The sequence below is a fragment of the Aedes albopictus genome, chromosome 2 (assembly GCF_035046485.1).
Source record: "Aedes albopictus strain Foshan chromosome 2, AalbF5, whole genome shotgun sequence".
In the NCBI taxonomy this organism is placed as follows: Eukaryota; Metazoa; Arthropoda; class Insecta; order Diptera; family Culicidae; genus Aedes; species Aedes albopictus.
In genome coordinates this window covers 212,840,727-212,864,866 of record NC_085137.1, presented here as the reverse complement: position 1 = coordinate 212,864,866, position 24,140 = coordinate 212,840,727, and the positions used below count along the sequence as shown (strand labels likewise).

At 39.7% G+C, this 24,140-nt stretch overlaps 1 protein-coding gene across 3 annotated transcripts in view; it reads left to right on the top strand.

Annotated features, from left to right (window-relative positions):
• The first annotated feature begins 329 nt into the window (after positions 1–329).
• Positions 330–24,140, top strand: part of LOC109622009 (uncharacterized) — a 239,144-nt gene continuing 215,333 nt past the window's right edge. For 2 of the 3 annotated variants that reach the window (XM_062851087.1, XM_062851085.1), the window contains exons 1-2: positions 409–649; positions 22,986–23,211. In XM_062851087.1, the coding sequence (XP_062707071.1) occupies positions 23,040–23,211 (172 nt within the window). In that variant the 5' untranslated portion in view covers positions 409–649; positions 22,986–23,039. Of the gene's footprint in view, positions 650–22,985; positions 23,212–24,140 lie in introns of all 3 variants that reach the window. The other variant, XM_062851086.1, reaches the window with a different exon arrangement.

Genomic DNA, 24,140 nt, shown 5'->3' with positions numbered 1-24,140 from the left:
TATCATTTCCACCACCCACACACGCACACATCGGCGAAACGGAAAGCGCGCGTAATCTGCTTTTGGTTGAATAGCTAGGCAGTTGTTGGACGACTCTTTTTTCTCTTTCGAGGACACTTTCTTCCAATGTTAGTCCACTCGATTTCGATGAGGACGGCTTAGTTGCATGCAGTCCTGAAGCCAGTCCCGCAACGACGCTTCCACAGGACTTCCGTTGATTTTGTTTCCCGTTGGCCCTCTCTCGTCTGAATGTGTATGAGTGGCGGCGGTAGGTATACTCTGGTATACTTACTAATCTCGGTCGGTCGGTTCGATTAGGTGCAGGGAGCCGGCGGCGTCGGAGTCGAACCGGGAGTCGTCGGAGGAGCATGGTCGGGCCGCTATATAGAAAAGGAAAACGCGTTGTGGAAAACGGTTCAGTTGTTCGGTGCATTTCCACCAGTTGACATCCCACAGCGGAAGCCGGAGCCGTCTCTATCTCAAAGGTTCGGGATTACTACTTGGTTGGGCTGGAGGTTCTGTGCCTCTGACCCGGTGTGTTCTCCAGTTTGTGTAGTGAACTTTTGGAAAGCAGTTTGCTGGATTGTTGTGTTTTTGGTGTTTGGTGGAGGGGAGCTCAGTGTGGCCCCCAATTAAAGTGATCTTACATGTGAGGATGGATATAGCTTTTCGGTTTCGCTTTCGATGTTGAGTATATCAGTGTTTTATGATTTCGGCTTTCAAGGGCAAGTGCAACAAGTGGAAACGGTTGATGACATTCGGTGTTCTATTGGATACGATTCCAACGTGGTTCCTGTTGATTTGGGTGGCATTGCCGAAGCCACGTGCGCAAACACCCAAATGCATGATGACACCAAGTGCAAGCATGAGTTCTTTGATGTTGTAAATTGATAGAATCGAGTTAGGAGAATGCTTTAAAAGCAATGGTTTTGGTGCAGAAAGGAATTTAGTGTACATACTAGAAAATGATCACGTGGCTCGCGGATGTCATAAAATATGCATGTGGAGGAATCGAATATTTTAGAGTTCACGAAGAAGCATTTGTTGTCCGAAAATAAGTTTTTTTTTATAATAAATACATATATAAAAAGTAGTAACATATGTACATTGGTATAACAAGACTTGTTTTGTGGAGTAAACCATTTTAAAGGTTTTGAAACGTGGAAGACTTTCTTATTGAATGCTTATTCTCCTTGTTTGAAGTATTTTTTAGATTTTTTTCTGATCTAACTGCCTAAAATTTTTATAGAGATAGATGATGGGATTTGTAGTGACAATCCCACTAACACTAGTTTACAGCATTTTTGAACTCAGTAAGCTGATGATCTTTTTTGGTGTAGAATCATGCCCTGAGTTCGAAAACGCGAAGAAAAAAAAATAAAGTAGGGCGGAATTTTTTTCGACTTCCCATACAAGGTTGATGATTTGAATTCGATTTTTATTCTACTTTTAAGCAAAGTCGCTCACTTCACACATCTCATTCTCCGTAATCAATGCTTCGATTTCGCTGAATTTTTTACTGCAGCTCGCCTACATATGATATGTCAAATAAATAATGAGAAAGAATTTTTAAATTGTTTTTTTTTTCTTATTAAAAAAAAAAATACATTTCTTCATATATTTTTGAAAATTTTGCTAAGATTTAAGGAGATCGTCCCTAAAATTCGTCAATATCTTGCATTTCATCAATCTGACGCAAAACCTTCATTCAGATGATCGAACGGCATTGGCGTAGCTAGAGGGGGGGCCTGGGGGGCCAGGCCCCCTCCAGAATTCGCTAGCCCCCCTCCCCCCAGAAATTTTTCATGACTTTAAATATGAAAATTAGAAAAATCTGAAAACCACTGTCGTGTTGACAAACATAGATCTATAATAGATGTTTATTTGGCATAATATGTGTTTAAATTGATAGTTATTGGAGATCATTCTCAACTTGTCACTCTTTGCAAGATCATTGTTCAAAATGGTCTATGTAATTAGTTAGTTTTCTTTGGAAATATTATATAACCAGAATTATATAAATAGTAATGCTTTGTACATCTTCTTTTTTCAATCGCTGAGAAATTAAATCTAAATGATATTTTTAAGAATTCTTTGATGGGGATCTTTAACAATCTTTGAATTTTTTAGCAGCATTACTGCAAAATATGGTTAAGTGCTTCTTTGTGGAATTCAAGTATCATGTGGGAAAAAAATCTGGTGGAATTTTCAATGGAATTCCAGCAAAAGTTTTTGAATTCCTAGTGAGAATAGATGTCACATAATAAGAAATGATCCATGTAGCTGAAGCGTAAACGCGAGTGTATTCATTAAAACCATGCTGGAGGTGGTTTCTAGTCGGTCACTATTAATTTCTTTTATTTCGTGGGCCAGGGGTATTTGTGCGTCTATCAAACAATGCACAAATTCAAATGATCATTGAGAAAGTTTAAATATATTTAAAAGCTGGTGCTGCAATGGGTAATCTTGAATGTATTCATGATTGGACTTCTTAAAGATTTCTCGGAGATAATTGTGAAATAATTCCTGGATGACTTCTTGGAGAATTTCTAGACTTCTGTGTCCCTCTAAAATTATCCAAAAGAATTCCAATACAAATCGCTGGAGGAATTCCTCTAGAAATCCTTCAAATTATTCAAAAAATCTACAAGTAATCTTAAAAACAACCCTGGGATGAATCCCTGAAAAAGATTATGAACGGATTACTGAATTTTTTTAACTAACCGCTGAATAAGTTTTTGTAAAATTCCGAGAGAAATTTCGGAAGAAACCATTACAGGAATTCTCGGAGCAATACCTGCAGGAATCCCTGGAGAAATTTCTGAAAGTATATCTGGTGGAATCCCTGGATGAATTCCTGGAGGAATCCATAGAGCAATTATGCAAGGAATTTCAAGAAAAAAATCTGACGAATCTGCATCAGAAATCCTTGTAGAAATTACTAGAAAAAAAATTTAGATGAATCCTCGGAGGAATTTCTGAACGCATTCCTGGAGGAATTCCTGGACGAATTCTTCGAGAAACCACAGGAGGAATTCCTAGATGTATTTCTGGAGGAAATCCTGGAGAACCTTCTGGACAAATTCCATGCGGAATCCCTGGAAAAGTTTCTGGACTAATGCCTGGAACATTTGGGGATTTTTTTACTTTCTTACAAATTGGTATGAAGGTTCTGAAGTTTGATGATTTTTTTTCATAGGTTAGGATCATATATGAACAAAAACTAAATTGAAAAAATCAGGGTCGCCTAATTTTCCGGAAAACTCCAGTGGAAAACAAACATTTTCCACAGACACCACCTACTTTGAAAAATCATAACTCAAGAATGAAACATCGTAGGCACATTTTTTTGTGAAATCATAAGCAAATTTTCTCAGCTATTCTCAGTTGTATTTCTGGAGGAAATCCTGGAGAATTTTCTGGTCAAATTCCTGGCGGAATGCCTGGAGAAGTTAATGGAGAAATTTTTGAAGGAGGCATCCCTTGAGAAGTTCCTGGAGTAATGCCTTGAGCATTAGAGAAACTTCTGATGAAATTCCAAGATAAATTTCTAGAAGAATTCCCAGAGGAATTTCTGGGGGAATTACTGGAGGAATCTCACGGAAGAATCCTTAGAGGAATCCCTGAAAGCATTTCTGGTATATTCCTGGTGGAATTTCTGGAGGAATCCGTGAAATAACTCCTGGATGGATTTCTAGAGGAATCCCTGGAGTTCAAATTCATGGATTAATTCCTGGAGGAAACCTGCAAGTATTTCCGGAGGAATCCCTAGAAAAAAAAAACCTATAGAATTTCCTGAAGAATCTCCGGAAAGAATATCTGCAGCAATCTCTGAAGGATTCCCTGCAGAAATTCCTGGAGGAATGCTGTAGGAATTTCCGAAGAAATTCCTGGAGGGGTTCCTGGATCAATCTCTGAAGAAATTCCTGTAGGAATTTCTGAAGAAATACCTGGGGTAAATCTTGGTGGAATTCGTGAAGGAGTCCCTGGAAAAATGTCTGGGTGAAATCCTGGAGGAATACCTGTTATAATTTCTGGATAAATTCCCAGAGAAATTTCTGGGGGAATTTCTGAAGGAACTATTGGAGGATTTATTGGAGGATTCCTGAATAAATTCCTAGAGGAAGCTCACGTGGAATTCATGCAGGAACCCCTGGAGGAATTTTTGGTATAATTCATAGAGAAATTTCTACAGAAATTCTTGGAGGAATCCCAGGGGGAATTCGTGGAAAGCACCCTGGAGAAACCTCAGGAGGAATTCCTGGAGGAACTTCCGGACAAGTTTCAGGCGGAATCCCAACAGGAATTCCTGGATAAATGTCTATAGGAAATCTTGGGGAAATTCCATGGGACTATTCATGGAAGAATTCCAGGTGGAATCCCTTATCCAATTCTTTGAGGAATCCTTCAATGAATTTCTGGAAGAATCTCTAGAGGAACTCTGGAAGGAATCCATGGAGAAATTTCTGAAGAAATTCCTAGAGAAATTCCTAGAGGAATTCTGAGAGGAATTTCTGGTGGAGTTCCAGGAGAAATTTCCAGAGGCATTTCTGGAGGAATTACAGGAACAATTTCAGAAAGAATTTCTGGAAGAATTACTGGAGGAATCATCGGTAGAATTTCTGGAGGAATCCATGAAATAATGTCTGGAGGAATGTGTAGAGGAAACCGTGGAGAATCTTGGATTAATTATTGGAGGAAACCCTGGAAGGATTTCTGGAGGAATTTCTGGAAGAATTCCTGGAGGAATTGCTGTACGAATTTCCGAAGAAATTCCTGGAGGAATTCCTGGATCCATTCCTGAATAAATTCGCGGAGGTATTCCTAAAGAAATACCTGGGGTTATTCCTGGTGAAATTCGTGGTAGGAGTCCCTAGAGAAATGCCTGGATAAAATCCTGGAAGAATCCCAGGAGGAATACCTAGAACAATTCTTGAATAAATTCTGGTAACAATTTCTGAGGAAATTTTTAAAAGAATCCCTTGAGGATTTCCTGGAGGATTTCTGAAACAATATTTGAAGGACTTTCTAGAGAAATCTCAGGAGGAATTCATGCAGGAATCCCAGGAAGAATAATGGGAATAACTCTTGGATTAACTCCGGAAGGAATTCTTGGGGGAATTTCTTAATGAATCCCTGGAGAATTTTCTAGATAAATTCTTGGAGAAATTGCGCTGGTAATTTCTGAAGGAATCCTGGAGGAATGCCTGGTGAAATCCCTATAGAAATCTTTGGAGGAACTTCTGGAGGAATGCCTGGAGAAACTCCAGGATATATTCCTGGAAACACGCCTGTATCAATTCCTGGAGGAATCACTCAAAAAATTCCTTAAAAAATCCCTAGAGGAAACCCTGAAGTCCTTGAAGAATCCCTGGAGAAATTCCTGGACTAATGCCTGGAGCAATCTCTGGATAAATTCCTAGATGAATTCCTGGTGGAGTTTTTAGAAGAATTCAGGGAGGGACCTCTAGAAGGACTCCCGAAGAAATCTCTAGATGAATTCCTAGAGAAATCCCGGGATGAGTCCATGGAGAAACTCCCAGGAGAAATTTCTGAAGAAACCTCTTGAAAATTCCTAAAGGAATCCTTAGAGAAATTTCTAGAGAAATTCTTGGAAGAATCCCTGGGAAAATTATTGGAAAAACCCCTGGAGGAATCCCTGAAGCAATTTCTGGTGGAACCTCAGGAGGAATGCCCGGAAAGTTATGGACAAATTGCTGCAGGAAGTTCTGAACAAATCCCTTGCGGAATCCAAGGAAAAATTATTAGATAAATATGTAATGGAATTTTTGGGGAAATTCCGTGGAACTATCCCTGGAAGAATTCCTGGAGGAATTCGTTAATGAATTTATGGAGGAATCTCGAGAGATATTCTGGAAGCAATAACTGGAGGAATTTCTGAAGAAATTCCAAGAGAAATTTCTGAAGACATTCCAAGAGAAATTTCTGAAGAAATTCCAAGTGAAATTTCTAGAGAAATTCCCAGAGGATTTTTTGGAGGAATTCCAGGAGGAATTCCAGGAGGAATTCCAGGAGGAATTCCTGGAGGAATTGTGGTAGTAATTTCTGAAGGAATTCCTATGGGAGTTCCTGGATCAATTCCTGGAGGATTTTCTGAAGGGATTCTTGGGGTAATTGTTAAAAAACCTCTTGGAGGCATCCTTAGAGGAATTTCTAGAGAATTACTTGGAAGAATCCCTGGGGTAATTCTTTGAATGAAACCTGGAGGAACCCCTGACACAATTTCTGGAGGAACCTTGGGAGGAATTCCTGGACAAATCTCTATAGGAAATCTTGAAGAAATTCCGTGGAACTATTTATGGAAGAACTCCAGGGGAAATCCCTGAATGAATTCCTGGAAGCAGGGATGGGAACACTCACTTGCAGAGAGTTACACTCACTTGATGTTTTCTCTGCTCAGAAGCCTGCAATCAAAAAATGGTGTATGGACGACTTTTGCCTTGTGGTTTTGTCTAAAAGTTTGCCGAATAGAGTAGGTGCCGCACACGCATATCAAAGTCGTGACAGAGCGGTGAAAGCGACTCTCCACGAGGTGAGTGTAATTTACATTCACCTCGTGAAGAGTTGCCTTCCCAGCTCCTTCACGATTTCGGTATGCGTGTGCGATCCTTACTCTATTCGGCAAACTTTTAGACAAAACCACAAGGCAAAAGTCGTCCATACATCATTTCTTGATTGCACGCTTCTGAGTTGAGAAAACATCAAGTGAGTGTAACTCTCTGCAAGTGAGTGTTCCCATCCTTGCCTGGAAGAATCTCTAGAGGAATTCTGGGCGGAATTCATGGAGAAATTTCTGAAGAAAGTCCTGGAGAAATTTTTAGAGGAATTCAGAAAGGAATTTCTGGTGGAGTTCCAGGAGGAATTTCCAGAGGAATTCCGGGAGGAATTCCAGAAGGATTTTCTGGAGGAATTACTGCAGGAATCATTGGTGGAGTTTCTGGAGGGATCCTTGAAATAAATCCTGGAGGAATGTGTAGTGAAAACCCTAGAGAAGAAATTCCTGGATTAGTTCTTGGAGGAAACCCTGGAAGAATTTTCGGAGAAATTCATGGAAGAATTCCTGGATCCATTCTTGAATAAATTCCCGGGGAATTCCTGAGGAAATACCTGGGGTAATTCCTGGAGAAATTCTTGGTAGAACTCTTGCAGGAGTCCCTGGAGAAATGCCTGAATGAAATCCTAGAGAAATGCCAGGAGGAATACCTGGAATAATTCATGAAAAAAAAAATCCGGGAGGAATTTCCAAAGGAATCCCTTGATGAGTTCCTGGAGGAATCTCAAGATGTGGAGCGGATCTGGTGTGATGGTTAGAACACTTGACTATCACGCCGAGGACCTGGGATCGAATCCCACTCCCGACAAACTCGCAAAATGCGAGTACTTCCTTCGGAAGGGAAGTGAAGCGTGGGTCCCGAGATGAACTAGCCCAGGGCTAAAAATCTCGTTAATACAGATAAAAAAAAATCTCAAGATTAATTCCTGATGAAATACAAAGTTCGATTTCTGAGGAAATTCCTGGAGGAGTTTCTGAAGAATTCTCAGGGGAAATACTGAAAAAACCGCTGAAATTCCTGAGGAAATCCTTAAATCCTGGATTAATTCCTGGAGGAGTTTCTGAAGAAATCCCAACAAGAGTTCTTGAAGGAATTTTTGAAATAAGCCCGGAATTCGTTTTTGAAAGAATAACAGAAGAAATTTCCGGTGAATCCCTGAAGGAACTCTTGAAGTAATTTCTGAAGAAACTCGATGAGGCGTCCCAGAAGCAACCCCATGAGGAACTCTTTATGGAATCTCAGGAGAGCTTTCTTAGCGAATACCTGGAAGAATGTTTGTAGGAATATTCCTGGATAAAAACAATTGAAGAAATCAATGTCTGCAGTAATTGTCGAAGGAATACTAGGATCCCTAAAGGTTTTTTGTGCAAATTTTTCAAGCAATTCTTGGAGTATTTTTTAATAATCTCTAAGTAAAATTTTCTAAAATTATTCCAGGAATACATTCCTGCGGAAATACTTTGAATCATTCCAGATGTAATTATTGGAGCAATTTCTAGTGAAATTCTGGAAGGCATATATGGAGAAATCCCTGTAGAAATCTCTGAATACCTGCAGAATACCTTAAAAGATCTCTGGAGAAATTCCTGAAGGAAACCTCGAAAAAGCACTGGAACAATTACTGGAGGAACCTCTAAAGATATCCCAGGACCAATCCCCGAGAAAAATGTCTAGTGGAATCCCTAGATGAATTTTTGATTGAATATCTGGAAGAAGCCATGATGGAATCACTGAAGCAACCTTGAAGCAAAATCTTGGAGGAATTGTTTGTACTCGTATAGTTTACGAAACTATGAACAAATCTATAACATTAATTTTGATAACTCAAAACTACAATACCGATTTGCAAATGCACATATCGGGCGCCCATCCCGCTTAAAATTTATCTCAAGTCAGGCCCCCTCCAGGAAAAAATCCTAGCTACGCCAATTGGTATTATATTTAGCTTTTAATTTATGGAAAAAGGTTTAAAATTGGTTGAACAAAACACAAGATATTTGATTTTTTTTTTTAATTCCATATTTTGAAAAGTTGTAAAACTCAACGTTGAGCTAAAACTCAAAAACTGTCCTGCACGGTTTCAAAATCAGCGGTAAATTGTGCTTCAGAAATTTTAGTCGTTGACAGAAGTTCACGATTTTCGTTTTATTTTTTAAACTAGTGTAAACCTTGACGCATTTCAGGATTGCAAATGGTTGCAGGTGGAGCTCTAGGATGCATTTTCTTTCGGAATTCCTTGATTTTCTTCCAATGATGTTTATATTCCAAGAGGAGTTCATTTAGTTTAAAAAGAATTACTGAGGGATTCTTTTTTTTTTCAAAAATTCATGTGGTCCTTTATTATGTCACTTCTCAATAAATTTGGGAAATTTCGAGAAAATTTTGGATAGTGAAATGATAATGATTTACAGGTATGTTTCGTTTTTATCAACACGGTCCGCGATTTTCAGTTGACAAAAACGGAATAATTTTCTTTGATAAAATATTTTGCAACATTTTTATATGAATTGGAAGATTTACTGTGGTCACGGGTGGTCACTAAATACGGGAATGCTTTGAATGTGCTCTTAAAAATATATGATCTTTAAAAATGGCAATCTGAATTTAACTATCATAAAGGTTTAACAATGTACGTCCATGGAAAATATAAAATTAAAGAAAGTTGAACGTAGTAATTTGTACAGTTTTTTTTTTGCAGTGATGTTGGAGCAACTGCTTTGTACGACTTTTCAGAGTTTACTTTCACGCATTTCCTGCGTCTGTGAAATCGTTGGTCAAAATAAATGGTTTCTCAGCTACCTTTAGCATCTACACACTCAAACAGTAAAAAGAAAAAATGGGGATACTGACTTGTTTTTTTTTTTGCTTTGGTTGTAGCCTTTTCCCGTAAATGACATTTATAGAAATTTCCAAAAAATGTTATTTTTCTGTATCACCAAAACGTGTCGATGTAATTTGTGCACTGCGGTTCATTGTTGAACTTTTTTTGTGCTATTTTTTTTTATAACGAACCATTTACATGTTGTTCAATGTGTAAATGTGATTTGATGTAAATATTTGTTATTTAACAAGGCATTCTATTGATTTATCCAGCCCATGTCACAAAAGAAGATTTTATTATGTGAAATGATATCATGCTTATTGGTTTTGCTAGTTTTCCTCTATTTCCTTCAGGATCTGTTTCTTGGGATGCCGAAATGTACTTACCTTACCGGTCAGGCTAAGGCCGGGGTGGCCTCTGCTGTACATAGTAGTCGCCTCCATTCCACTCGGTCCATGGCTGTTTGTCTCCAGTTCCGCACTCTGCGTAGGGTCCGCAGATCGTCCTCCACTTGGTCGACCCACCTAGCTCGCTGCGCTCCACGTCTTCTTGTACCGGTCGGATGACTCTCGAGAACCATTTTAGTCGGGTTGCTATCCGACATCCTGATGACGTGACCCGCCCACCGTAGCCTCCCGATTTTCGCGGTATGGACGATGGTTGGTTCTCTCAGCAGCTGATGCAGCTCGTGGTTCATTCGCCTTCTCCAAGTCCCGTCTTCCATCTGCACTCCACCGTAGATGGTACGCAACACCTTCCGTTCGAAAACTCCAAGGGCGCGTTGGTCCTCTGCACGTAGGGTCCATGTTTCGTGCCCATAGAGGACGACCGGTCTAATCAACGTTTTGTAGATGGTTAACTTCGTGTTACGGCGAACTTTATTCGATCGTAGAGTTCTGCGGAGTCCAAAGTAGGCACGATTTCCTGCCACAATGCGCCTCTGAATTTCTCTGCTGGTGTCGTTGTCGTCGGTCACCAGTGAGCCCAAGTACACGAATTCTTCAACCGCCTCGATTTCATCACCGTCGATATGAATTCGGGGTGGCGGGCGCGGTGATTCCTCCCTGGAGCCCTTTGCCATCATGTACTTTGTCTTCGACACATTAATGACTAATCCGATTCGCCTGGCTTCCCTCTTTAGTCGGATGTACGTTTCCGCCATCGTCTCAAATTTACGAGCAATAATATCAATATCATCGGCGAAACCAAGCAGCTGAACGGACTTCGTGAAAATCGTCCCACTCGTGTTTATCCCCGCTCTTCTTATTACACCCTCCAAAGCAATGTTGAACAGCAAGCACGAAAGACCATCACCTTGCCGTAACCCTCTGCGAGATTCGAAGGGACTCGAGAGTGTCCCTGATACTCGAACTACGCACATCACTCGATCCATCGTCGCCTTGATCAACCGTATCAGTTTATCCGGGAATCCGTATTCGTGCATAATCTGCCATAGCTGTTCTCGATCGATTGTATCATACGCCGATTTGAAATCGATGAACAAGTGATGTGTGGGCACGTTGTATTCGCGGCATTTCTGCAACACCTGGCGGATGACGAACATCTGGTCCGTTGTAGCGCGTTCACCCATGAATCCAGCCTGATATTGCCCCACGAACTCTCTTGCAATCGGTGATAGACGGCGGCATAAAATTTGAGAGAGTATCTTGTAGGCAGCGCTCAGTAGTGTGATCGCGCGGTAGTTTCCGCAATCCAACTTGTCGCCCTTTTTGTAGATGGGACACACGATACCTTCCATCCATTCCTCCGGTAATACTTCCTCCTCCCAAATCTTGGTAATGACCCAGTGTAGTGCTCTCACCAGTGCTTCTCCACCGTATTTTAGAAGCTCGCTTGGTAGTTGATCTGCTCCAGCGGCTTTGTTGTTTTTCAACCGGCTAACCTCCTCCTCAATCTCTTGAAGGTCAGGGGCCGGAAGTCTTTCGTCCTGTGCACATACTCCTAGATCTGTTACCACGCCACCTTCGGTACTTGCAACGTCGCCATTGAGGTGCTCATCGTAATGCTGCCGCCACCTCTCGACCACCTCACGCTCGCTCGTGAGAATATTCCCGTGATTATCTCGGCACATGTCGGCTTGTGGCACAAAGCCTCTGCGCGAGCGGTTCAGCTTCTCGTAGAACTTTCGTGTGTCCTTAGCGCGGTACAGCTCTTCCATCGCTTCGCGATCTCGTTCTTCCTGCTGGCGCTTCTTCATCCGGAAGACTGAGTTCTGCCTGTTCCGCGCCTGTTTGTAACGTGCCTCATTCGCTCTCGTACGGTGTTGCAGCATTCTCGCCCATGCTGCATTCTTCTCGTTTTTCAACTGTTCACATTCGCCGTCGTACCAGTCGTTTCTGTGATTCGGAGTCGCGAAGCCTAGTGCTGTAGCCGAGGTACTGCCTATGGCGGATCGGATGTCCCTCCAGCCATCTTCAAGTGTAGCTGCGCCAAGCTGCTCTTCCGTTGGTAGGGCCACTGCTAACTGCTGCGCGTAGTCTTGAGCCACTTCTACGTTACGAAGTTGCTCGATGTTGAGCCGCGGCGTTCGACTTCGACGCGTGGTGATAACTGTCGAAAGTTTTGAGCGCATGCATACAGCGACTAAGTAGTGATCCGAATCTATATTCGCACTGCGGTATGTGCGGACGTTGGTTATATCCGAGAAGAATTTACCGTCGATTAGAACGTGGTCGATTTGGTTTTCTGTTTGGTGGTCGGGTGATCTCCAGGTGGCTTTGTGGATATCTTTGCGGGGAAAGAAGGTGCTTCGGACTACCATACCACGGGAGGCTGCAAAGTTTACGCATCGCTGGCCGTTATCATTCGATACGGCGTGCAGGCTGTTTCGCCCGATTACCGGTCTGTACATTTCCTCCCTTCCTACCTGCGCGTTCATGTCGCCGACAACGATTTTCACGTCACGCGGCGAGCAACCATCGTATGTTTGCTCTAACTGCGCGTAGAACGCTTCTTTCTCGTCATCGGGTCTCCCTTCGTGTGGGCAGTGGACGTTGATGATGCTGTAGTTGAAGAAACGGCCCTTAACTCTCAACATGCACATCCTTGCGTTGATCGGCTGCCACCCGATCACACGTTGTCGCATCTTGCCCAACACTATAAATCCTGTTCCCAGTTCATTGGTGGTGCCACAGCTTTGGTAGAAGGTAGCCGCTCGATGCCCGCTTTTCCACACTTTCTGTTCAGTCCAACAAAGTTCCTGCAACGCCACGATGTCGAAGTTGCGGGGATGTAGTTCGTCGTAGATTATCCTGTCACATCCTGCGAAACCTAGTGACTTGCAATTCCATGTTCCAAGTTTCCAATCGTAGTCCTTATTTCGTCGCGTGGGTCTTTGCCGATTGTATCGAGTCGTATTTTCTCCTATGTTATTCGCAATGGGGATTTTTACGGGTGGCTTATTGGGCCTACGCCAACACTCCTGTCTCGCCGGAGGGCCATCGTGCCAGTTCTGTTTAACGTCCCAACCAACACTGGGACGACCACGCTGATGGGGCTACCACCTTGGATCTAGCTGGGCGTAGTGCAGCGTTTCTTACTCAGCCGCTGGATGCCAGAACAGACGCTGTTTGAGCCGCACCTCCTTGGTGAACAGACACTCGGATCGTACCTCCTCAATCTAGCTGAAGTCAGAAGGACAACAGTGCCCAGGCTGCGCTACCAGCTAAGCACACAACTCTTAGCTGGCGGTCTTTGTCATCGTTTGACCCGTGGAAGCATGAGGTAGGAACTTGTGAGGACCAGAGCTATATTGGACGCTCTCCTTATCGACTCACCGTTTTGCACCGTTTTTGGATGCCGAAATGTGGAATTCATTCAAAACCGGGCGGGTTCTAGTTTTATAATGGTTTACTATTAACTTTTTTTACGGTTGTTTTGAGCAATCAGTAGAGCCGTCCAAGGCGTTTTGGTAGTGCTTCCTGTTTCAATGTTGTTTTCTGCAGAACAGAGTAAGTTGACACAAAATAAAAAATACGCTGACTTTGTGGATAGATAGACGATGGTTTTGTCTAAAAAATGTTTACTCTATGGACGCTTCTATTGTTTTTAATCAGCTGCTAAAAGCATTCCCGTTATTTAGTGGCCACCCGTTAGAACACATTCCTAAAGTAAAAATATGCAGTTTATTTTGAAATTTAATTGTTTTTGATGTCTTAGCACATCTTGGTTGCACAGTTCAAATTACCGTTTTCTGACTGTGACGTCGACAAAAGGTTTTCACCACATTTGTGACCACATTTTTGGAAATTTATTTTCGTTGAACGCAAGAATGACACATATTACAGTTTCAGTACCCGGATCGACGTTTTAAAATATGACATACTTCCAGGAATGAAAGGTTGAAGGATTCATCATCGACATAATAATCATCATTGAAAATACGAAAGCGGTTTTCTCGTTCGAAAATTGTTTGCATTGAAAATGTGTTCACGCACTCCATTCTCCAACCTCAATTCAGTGAATAAATTTTCACTGCGGAAATTTAAGTTTTGAACGAGAAAACTGCTTTTGAATTTTCAATGATGACGATTATGTCAATGACGAATCCTTCAACATGAATCTCCAGGTACAGTATTTCGATATCCTAACAAGATTATCATCTTAACATTATTATTATTATCTTTATTTAAGAGATTTGCAGCCCTAGGCTGGCTCATCTCTGCCATCTTAACAGATTCCTACGAAAGTTTCAACTATGATACTTTTAGGAAATCTTCAGGATTTTTCTAAGCAATCACTTGTATTTTCTCCAGAATAATGGATTCTCCAAGAAGTTCCTCCAGAACTCTTCTTGGCAGGGATGCCATATATACAAATTTATATGTATTATACAGATTTTTGAGCATCTGTACAGATTGCGTTTGTATGGAATACAGATTTATCATTTGTATGGGATACAGATTTTTTCCCCAAATTTTGTATGGGATACAGATTTCTTAATGAGTGATACAGAAAATCATCTGGCATTGCCGTTTCTAGGTTACCTTGTACCATGCAACTTATTTATCTTTTTGAATTCGATGAGGGGTCGTACCATTTTTAGACGACTTTTGACACCCCCTCCCCCCTCGTAGCCTATTTTCCCATACCTAAAATATGGCTCGTAGCATAATCAAAATGGTACGTTATTAATGAACGGTACCTAAGAATTTTTAAAGGAAAGATGTTCTGCCCCTTTTGATTTCTTCAGAAATTTCTTCTCGGATCAACCAAGATGTCTTTTTTTAATTTCTTCTGGAGTTCTTTGAGGATCCCTTCAAATATTCCACCAGGAATTGGAATTTATTAACCATCTTTATGAATTATGAACAGCTCGCTGACGTAGACATCCTGTTGAAATTCATCCCAGAGTTGCATTGGAGTCCAAGATTTTCCTTTTGAAATATAGGAGTTTCTCCATTACTTAAAAATTTTCTACGGGAATTCTTCCAAGATTGCTTTCTGGGGTTCTTTCTGGGGTTTCTCTAGAACTTCTTCATGAGATTCTTTCAAAAGATTTTCTAGAATTACATCAGAGATTCTTTCTTGGATTCTTTAAAGATTCTTTTATGATATATTTTGACTTTGTTTTGATATTTATGCGCAGTAGAGACATCTACACCTACTGGAACTTTTATTATGAATGAATAGTTCCAAGAGTTTTTCTGAGAGGATTCTATCTTTCATATTTGTTATTTCCCCATGACTAGAAGATGAACCAGTCCAGGGCTGAAAATCTCGTTAATGCTGATAATATAACAATAATAATTGTCACCGATTTCCTACTGCGTTTTCTGGGAATCTTCCAGAAGTTTAATCTAGTAATCTTCCAGGAATTCTTTCCTCAAATCCTCCAAAAGTTTCTTCATGGAGTCCTCCTGATGTTTTGTATAGAAATCTCCGGGGAGTTATTCCTGAGAATCCTCCAGAAGTTCCTTGTGGGAATCTTTCAGAAATTCTTTCTTGGAATCCTGTAAAGGTCTTTCAAGAAATCATCCAATTGTTCCTCGAGGGATACTTTCAGAATTGATGGGATTTCTGTAGGATTTTTTGAGAATCTCCAGTTTCTTCTTGGAACCCTTCAGGAGTTGCTGGAGAAATCCCCAGATCGTTTCCAAGATCCTAGACTCCTCCTTCTTAGAGAAACTTATTTCTGAAAGACTTGACTCCTTATTCACCTAAAGGAACTTTTTAATTATTTCCTGAATACAAAAATCGCTAGTAGGAATGACCACAGATAACAGACGTTTATGCTTATATTGGCAATGTGTGTAAAAATGATCAACAGCCATTTTGTATGTAACGAGCAGCTGAGACTCATGTGGCAATCATTTAGAGCTGAGAGAGAGGAGACAGCTGGCTTCGATTGCGTGCTACTTAATGTCAAGGAAGACCTGTCACAGGAGTTTTGCTTCTGCCACCGACAAGCGCAGTCGAGTGCAAATGTGCTCTCTGTTATAAAAAAAGCGTTCCTATCAGCTGCTGTGTAGGTAGCCAAAAGTGTGCTTTGTTTGCCTGATCGACGACACCGCGCCGTTACCGGTGGCATATTGGAGATTATAATTGAAACTTTTTCAATTGTCGGTATGGACGATACGGTAGTCAACACCGTTCAATTCCGATTCGCGGCGTCTAGTCCACGGCCATCGTGGACTGAAATCGCTACGTTTCTAAAGCGGCTGGGCGTGGATTTGCGAACAATGGAAACAGCATACAAAACGTCCAACGATCGTTCGCTGTTCGTGAAGTTCACTTCTCGGGATGCGATGATAGCGGCACTGCAGAAAAATGTGGAACCAAAAATGTTCGAGTATGTCTCTGGAGCTTCAGTAGAAGTGCGAATGACAATGGCAGGCAGAAATGTTCACTACGTTCGCATCTTCGATCTGCCACCGGAATCGAGTGACGAATGCCTGTCATTGGCTCTCAACGATTACGGAACTGTGGAATGGATGATCCGAGAAAAATTTCCTGCAAATCTTGGACTAGACCATGTGTACACAGGAGTGAGAGGTGTATATGTGGACATCGACAATGAAATCCCCCCGACAATCAATGTCGGCAATCGGAAGGGTAGAGTGTTCTACGATGGGTTGAAAGATGTGTGCTTTTTGTGCCACGGTGTGGGGCATCGCAAGAGCTGCTGTCCTCAGCGTACGAACCGGAGCAAAACTGGAGGAAATAAGGAAGGTAAACAGCCAGTAACATATGCGACGGTCGTTTCCGGACAGGAAGCCGTTTCGGTGGCCCAGGAATCAGCGGAAGTGGCGGAAGAAGTAATCGAGGTCCTGGAAGACGACATGCTGGAAACATCAACGGAAATAGTAAGTGAAGGAGAAGAATTGCAGCTCGCTGCACGCGAGGCCAGTACGGAAACAGAAAAGGAAGTACGACGGAAAGAAGCAATGGAAAAACTGACCGAAGTAGCGAAGGCGTTTGGGGAAGCATTGAACAAACACAATGCAAGTCAACGGCGAGCCCAGTTCGCATCTACAGGATCAGGGCAAGGATCAGGATCTAAGGAGCATTCCCGTCCGAAGAAGTTGTGTGCCCGGAGGACAAATTATTGATCTTCTTTTAGTTATATTTTGAATAATTTTAAAATTGTTCGTCAAGAATCTCGGCTCTGTAGAGTTTTTTATTAAACATTTGAGCCACCCAAATAAATCCATTAGAAAAAAAAAGACCTGTCACAAACTGTCTCCGCGAACCGAGCTGAAAATCGCACATTGATGGTGTGGAGTGGCCAAATATCCAAAAGATCTTATCAAAATTTTGCTCCGTTTGTTGTATTTTAAAAAGATAAAATAATTATGATTAGTTTCCCACGACCAGCGCAACGAATTCATTTATTTTCCATGCTCTGTCGCAGCGAACTCAATATGCAATTCATTTTTGACCAATAATATTTTTTCAAACCATTGTGCGGCGCTAAAATTTGTAAAAAGAAGTAAGAAGAAGACATGTAAACATCGTGGCTGTAAGTGAGCTGTCTCCTCTCTCTCAGATTTAGAGATTGCGCAGTGATCGATAGTCAGTGATCGCCTTCAAGATTGCATGCACTACGCAATTTTACACTCAAGATTGTATTCGGTCTTGAATGAAACTGGAACATTGAACTATTCTTGCATTCAAATTCTCTATAATGTCGCAATAAGTTGAGTAGATGGCGGTAGTGAGCCAACGTATATCGTTTTGAACATTTACACAGGATTCTGCGAAAACTGTGTACTAGCATAAACATCTGTTATCTGTGGAATGACTGAAAAAACCAAGATTACATTTTTGGAGCAAACGAAAGATGAAATCTCGGATAAAATTCTATAGGAATTTCCAGTTAGACTAGTGATTATAGCTGTTTTGGACTGGAAAATTTGGACAGGGTATCAAGGATGACAAGAGGTATCTCTGGTAGAAACTTGAGCCCCGTCGGAAAGAAATAGCGACCAGGAGAGAAGAATTCAGCACATCGCAAAATTTCAAGAAAATCGTGTAAAAAATCACGTTAAATTTATTTCACTTAAAATGTCTTGGACAGGCAAAGAAAGCCCTAAACTGTTTGTTTCAGTTCTCGAAGAACACTTGAAGAGGCAGGCCAAGTTTTAGTTGGTAGTTGGTAGAGCCGTAAAGAAGAAGAAAAAGAAGAAGAAAGGAGAAGAAGGATCTTCAGAAGGAAGTTCTTGGAGGAATACCCAGATGGACATCCTGGAGGAATCCCTGGAAGGGACACCCATTGTGCCCTAACACAATAGGCTAATGAAATAAAAAAAATGTTCGATTATCCATGGTGATTTTTTTCCTATTGCCGGATAATCGAATCCGTCTTTTGGTGGTTTTACATGCACATCCCAATCATTATCATGATTAGCTACTTATGTGGTCGGCGTTAAGTCAGAGAGGACCATGTGTCTTTTACTTAATTTCTAGAAAAACGACTTTAAAGTTTGCAAGTCTATAAGTTTTGAGTTTTTCAACAAATGATCTTGATTTTTTGCGATAAATCTTAATAACTATTCATCGCAGCATCGCTCAGTATTGATCGCGAAAAAACATAAAATAAAGCTGAAACCGAGAAATTGCTAAGTAATTGATTGTACTTAGTCCACTCTGACTGAACGGTTTTTGGAAAATCTTCAACCAACTACATTGGTGTAGAACAAAAACGGAATGAAATGTTGACGAAATCGGATAGTGACAAAAACGGATAGTGATAAAAACGAATAGTGACAAAAACGGAACATACCTGTATTATGGGAGCTGTTGTGAAATAGATAAAAAATATTAAGGAGATTTTTTAAGATAATTTATTGCTATATGCGCTGAAGAAGTTTGATGATTTGTATTGAAAAATTGAGTTGAATGTTTGGCTGTATTATTAGCGGCCGTTCATAGCACTAGTCAGGGTGGCCACTCAGATCGCAAATATAATTTCCAAGTATCTCCCGGGTTTCCCGGTAGTTTTTCTGAAAATTTTCCCGATTCTAAAATGTCATAGTTTACAGTGAAAATTGAATGTAATCTTTCCAGGAAAATTTAAGAGAACTAACTTTTTCAAAACTTACACTTAATACAGTACTCAGAAATTTAAAAAAAGTTTAGAACAAATTTACTAAAAATAAAGAGGAGGGTAGTGAAGCAGACCTGGTGTGATGGTTAGAACACTTGACTATCACGTCGAGGACTTGGGATCGATTCCCACTCCCGACAAAACTCGCAAAGTGTGAGTTCTTTCTTCGAAAGGAAAGTAAAGCGCGGGTCCCGAGATGAACTAGCCTAGAGCTAAAAATCTCGTTAATACAGATAAAAAAGAGGAGGGTCGGAATTCCTAAAAAAAAAAACACTACGAGTATAAGATTTGTTGTAAGAATCTATGGAATATTGATAGAAAAAAGTTGAAGGAACATTTATTTTTAAAATTCCAGCAGTCTCTTGGAAAACTCATTTGCGAAACTAATAGGCAATAACAAAAAAAACACTCTATGATCTTCTGACGGAACGGCTGGAAAGATTACTCCTGAAAGATTTTTAGAAGCAATTTCTAGGAAAATCACTGACTACTTCTAGCAAAATCCGAATGGAATTTTTGATTGTCGTTCTTAAGCAAACCAATAATGCCAGATTTGGTGAAGTATATGATTACTGCAGGAAGTCCGGCAGGTTTCTAAAGCTGTTTACGACTCTAGGATAAATAGAATTTGTGGGATCAAATAAACCCTAGATAATGTCCGGCGTTCGTCTAGAATTCGATTATTAAATCAATGATTGCAATATGTAATTGTCAGAGAATTCGCTTCATGTGGCATTTTCAAGAATTTCTCAAGGAGTTCGTAAAAAAATTATTTTCCTGAAATTTTAGTAGAAACGGATCAATTACACTAGTTTACAGCATTTTTGAACTCGGTAAGCTGATGATCGTTTTTGGTGTAGAATCATGCCCTGAGTTCGAAAACGCGATGGAAAAAAAAATACAGTAGAGCGGATTTTTTTTCGACTTTCCATACAAGGTTGATGATTTGAAATCGATTTTTCTTCTATTTTTAAGCAAAGTCGCTCACCTCACACATCTCATTCTCCGTAATCAATGTTCCGATTGAGTGAATTTTTTACTGTAACTCGCCTACATATGATATGTCAAATAAACGTTGAGAAAGAATTTTTAGGTTGCTTTTTTCTTATTGAAAAAAAAAATACATTTCTTCAAAACATTTTGGAAATTTTGCTAAAATTTAAGAAGATCGTTCCTAAAACTCGTCATTATCTTGAATTTCATCAATCTGATGCAAAACCTGTATTCAGATGATCGAATGTTATTGTATTCAGCTTTTAATTTATGGAAAAAGATTTAAAATTGGTTGAACAAAACGCAATATATTTGTATTTTAGTAAATTACATATTTTGCAAAGTTGCAAAACTCGATATTGAGCTAAAACTCAAAAACTGTTCTACTTAAAATTTTTTGAAGGTCGGTTTCGGAATCAGCATTAAATTGTGTTTCTAAAGTTTTGGTCTTTGACAGAAGTTCACGGCTTTCGTTTTATTTTGTTAACTTGTGTTATTATTTATATTTTGAATTTTGTAATTATTGTAAGTTAACCTTCCGTAACTCGCGCGGTCGACTACCTGCGTCAGCACCACACTAATGCTAAGTACAAAATGCGAGATTTTTTCAACGTGTTGTACAAAATACAACAGCGCGATCGCTCGAGGGTTAAGTATAAGTTGAAACACTTCCTTCAAAACAAAATAGGATTTTCTAAAGAAATCCTTGGAAGAGTTTTTGCAAAAACTCATACACAACTCTCTTACACACAACTTTTTGTGAAACTTCTGAAGGAAATTCCTTGGAAGAATTTCAAAAAAAAAAAAGGGAAAAAAACTGATATAGTTTCTAATGGTATCGCTTTTATCAAAGAAATTTCTGGAGAAATGTCTGGATACATGTCTAAAGAAATTTATGAACGATTCTTTTAACGAACATTAAAAAAAAAACATGGAGGAATTTCTGCTCAAACTCATGGATACTTTTTTTTGGAAAAAATGAGGAATTAGAAGTACATCATGTAAGATGCTTTGAAAGAATTCTTTGTCAAAATTGTAGAATAGGAGGAATTTCTAAACAAATCCCTGAAGAAAACTTCCAAATAAATCCATGAAAGATTTTTTTAAAAAATCTATGACGAACTTTTGGGCCGAATACTCAAACAATTTTCCGAAAGATTTTTGGAAGAATTCTCATAAGAGCTCTCGCTTTCAAAATGTTTTGAGTATTTTTTTTCAGAAATTCCTGTTTTCCAGTAATTCCCTTGTATTTTTTTCGGCAATTTGTTGTTTTGCGATTTCAATTTTTAATTTAAATGGCAATGACTTTGGCATTTCCTTTTGATCGCCTTCGGAAATTTCTTTTGACATTTCTTCAAATAATCTTTCGGCGCATTATTTAATAAAAATCATGTAATTCATTTGAAAACTACTCGGGCAATTCCAGTAAAATTGGCATTTTTTGCAATTTCATCAGCCAACGCTTCGGAAATTTTAACGGGAGTTGTTTATCAATCATTTTGGGAGTTTCTCAAGCATTTTTTAGTTGCTTGAGCAGTTTTTTTAGTAATTTTCTTCGCAATTGTTTTGGCCATTTTATTTTTGGTTTTTTCCTAGCAATCCCATCGTAAATTCCTTTGCAAATTTGTCAGAATATTCTTGGCAATTTTTTGGGAACGACCTAATCAATTATTTCAATCATATTTACCGTAAATCCTTTGAAAATTACTAAATTTTCTAATTTATTTCGGTATTCCCTTTAAAAAATGTTTGCAGAAGAAATTCATAAAATTCTTCTATGAATTCCTTCTGCAATGCTTTAGACGATTTCTTCGTGAATTCTTCAGTATTACTTTTGAAAATGTTTGCAGCCGTTTCTTTGAGAATGTCCTCGGAAATTTGTTTGGAACTAGTTTCGGAGCTTCGTTTGGGAATTCCATCCACAATTAATTTAAAAAAAATATCAGGCAAAATCACTGAAGTTTTTTTTTAGAATTTCTTTAGTATTCCTTCTAGTATTTTTTGCGATTCCTTTATAAATAGTATTAAAAATTCATTCGGAAATGCCTTCAGTTGTTCCTTTGACAAGTCCTTCAGAAAGCCTTTTTAGGAAATTGTCTGGTATTGTGTTTGAAAAACCTTGCGGAAATTACTTTTAAATTCCTCGAATAATTCTTTTGGGAATCCTTTCCAAAATTCCTTCAGAATGTTCTTCATTAAGAGGTCCTTCACGAATTTCTTTGTAAATGCTTGCGGAAATTTTCATTGTTTTTTTTTTTTGCAAATCCATTAGATTTTTTTTTCTAATTTTCCTTTAGGAATTCGTTCTGCAACTCTCATCTTTGAAAATTTCTTGGCAAATTCTGGAAACTTCCTCTATTGGGAATTTCTCGCAGTTTTTCGAAAATTTGTTCAGATTTTTTTCTGCGACAGTTTCTATAAGAATTCCTTTGGTAATTTATATATCAATTCTATTATCAAATTATAGAGTCTATTTTGCTACCGTAGAACGAAAAACTTTTCGATCACTTTTCTTGTGTGCCGGAGCAAACGGATATCAGATAACGGAAGTGTACTGCTAGGCTTATAAAAACAAATTCATTCAAGGCATTCAATTAGAAAATATGAATCACAGATATGAAATAATAATATATTTTCTTAATTTGTATTTTGTATGAGTACTTATTGGACATGGTGTACTTTCGATATTACATATATATTTTCCCCTTCCATATCATGATACATGAATGCTATGACCTATTATTGACAAAGAAAACTCGCAACATTTTCACATTTGTATCGAACTTCCACTTTTGAATACTAGTACGAACAGTCATGTTACAACATCATATATGTGGAAACTTTGCATCAACCGTTTCCACCTTTCCAACACGTGCTCTTCCATATGGACCCCTAAAAATAGTTGATGTGTGTTGTTCGTCATCCCATGTGTACTCAACATAGAACAGAAGCACCAATATATCTCAACATCGCAACTGGTCTACAACAACTAATCATATTTCAACCTTCGTTTACCTTTCAACCGCAGGGTGAAGTGGAAAATTATCAAGAACGAAATTGACTCCTCACGCGTTCAGTGAAAATGAAACCCAGCATCTACTACACAGTGTTGCCACCGGGCCATCAACGGCGGGTAGTGCGGGGCACGAGTGGTGGTCCCGGATTCACCCTGCCGTTGCTGGTGCTTGGTGTGGTAGTGGTGGCCGTCGGTGCTGTTCCAGCGTCTGTCCTCACCAATGCCAAGGAAGCGAACGGTAAGTACCCGTGTTATCCTGTGTAAATCGGTTTAGTCCTGGTGCTGGGGCTGACATTTGGCAATCGATGAATCACAGTCAGAGGATGACACATCGAGAACGAAACTTTTCCATCAATTTACTCATTAGGGTATGTTTATTGGCAGAAAAGAAGGGGAACAAAACGCAGAAAACTCGTGGTAGCTGACTATGGAGGGAAGAATGGTACAGAATGCCCGAAACACTAACTTTTTAAAGGGCTGCTTAAAAATGTATTTCTAATTTAATCGTATCTAAAACAGTATGACAGAACGTCTAAAAATATATCTGTTTAGGGGATGGGTGCCATCAGTAATCTCACGCTCCCATATTAATCCTATTCGAAAACAAGCGATTACGGCACCGATTGAATCCGTTCTTTTTGTAATCATGGGTGCTCACTTCTAACAAAAAATACAAAAATAAGAAACAAAACAAACAGCGCTTTCTTTGTTTTTCGTATGATGAAAATGGGAGCCACATGCTTAATAAGGGAATCAATACCCTATACAGTCGACTCTCCACTTGTCGATGTTCTATATCTCGATATCGTTCCCTATCTCGATGGTTTTGTCGGTCCCTTCATTCTGCATACATTTTACCTTTCTACATGTCGATATCTCCTTATCTCAATATCTCTCTATCTCGATGCGAACCCTTTCGTTTTTGTTCTAGATTTTCTCTCCATATGTCGATATGTCCGTTTTTACAGGTTGCTAGATCTCGTTTCTTAGGTGCAAAACATTCTGGGAAGGCGAAGTGACATCTGTTTGTTGACGGTTTTTCCTAGCTACGGACGATTTTTCAATCTAGTGTACATTACAAAATGGTTCTTGTGTTCGATCTCTCCCTATCTCGATGGCCCCTTCAATATCGAGATGTAGAGAGTCAACTGTATAATATATGAATTT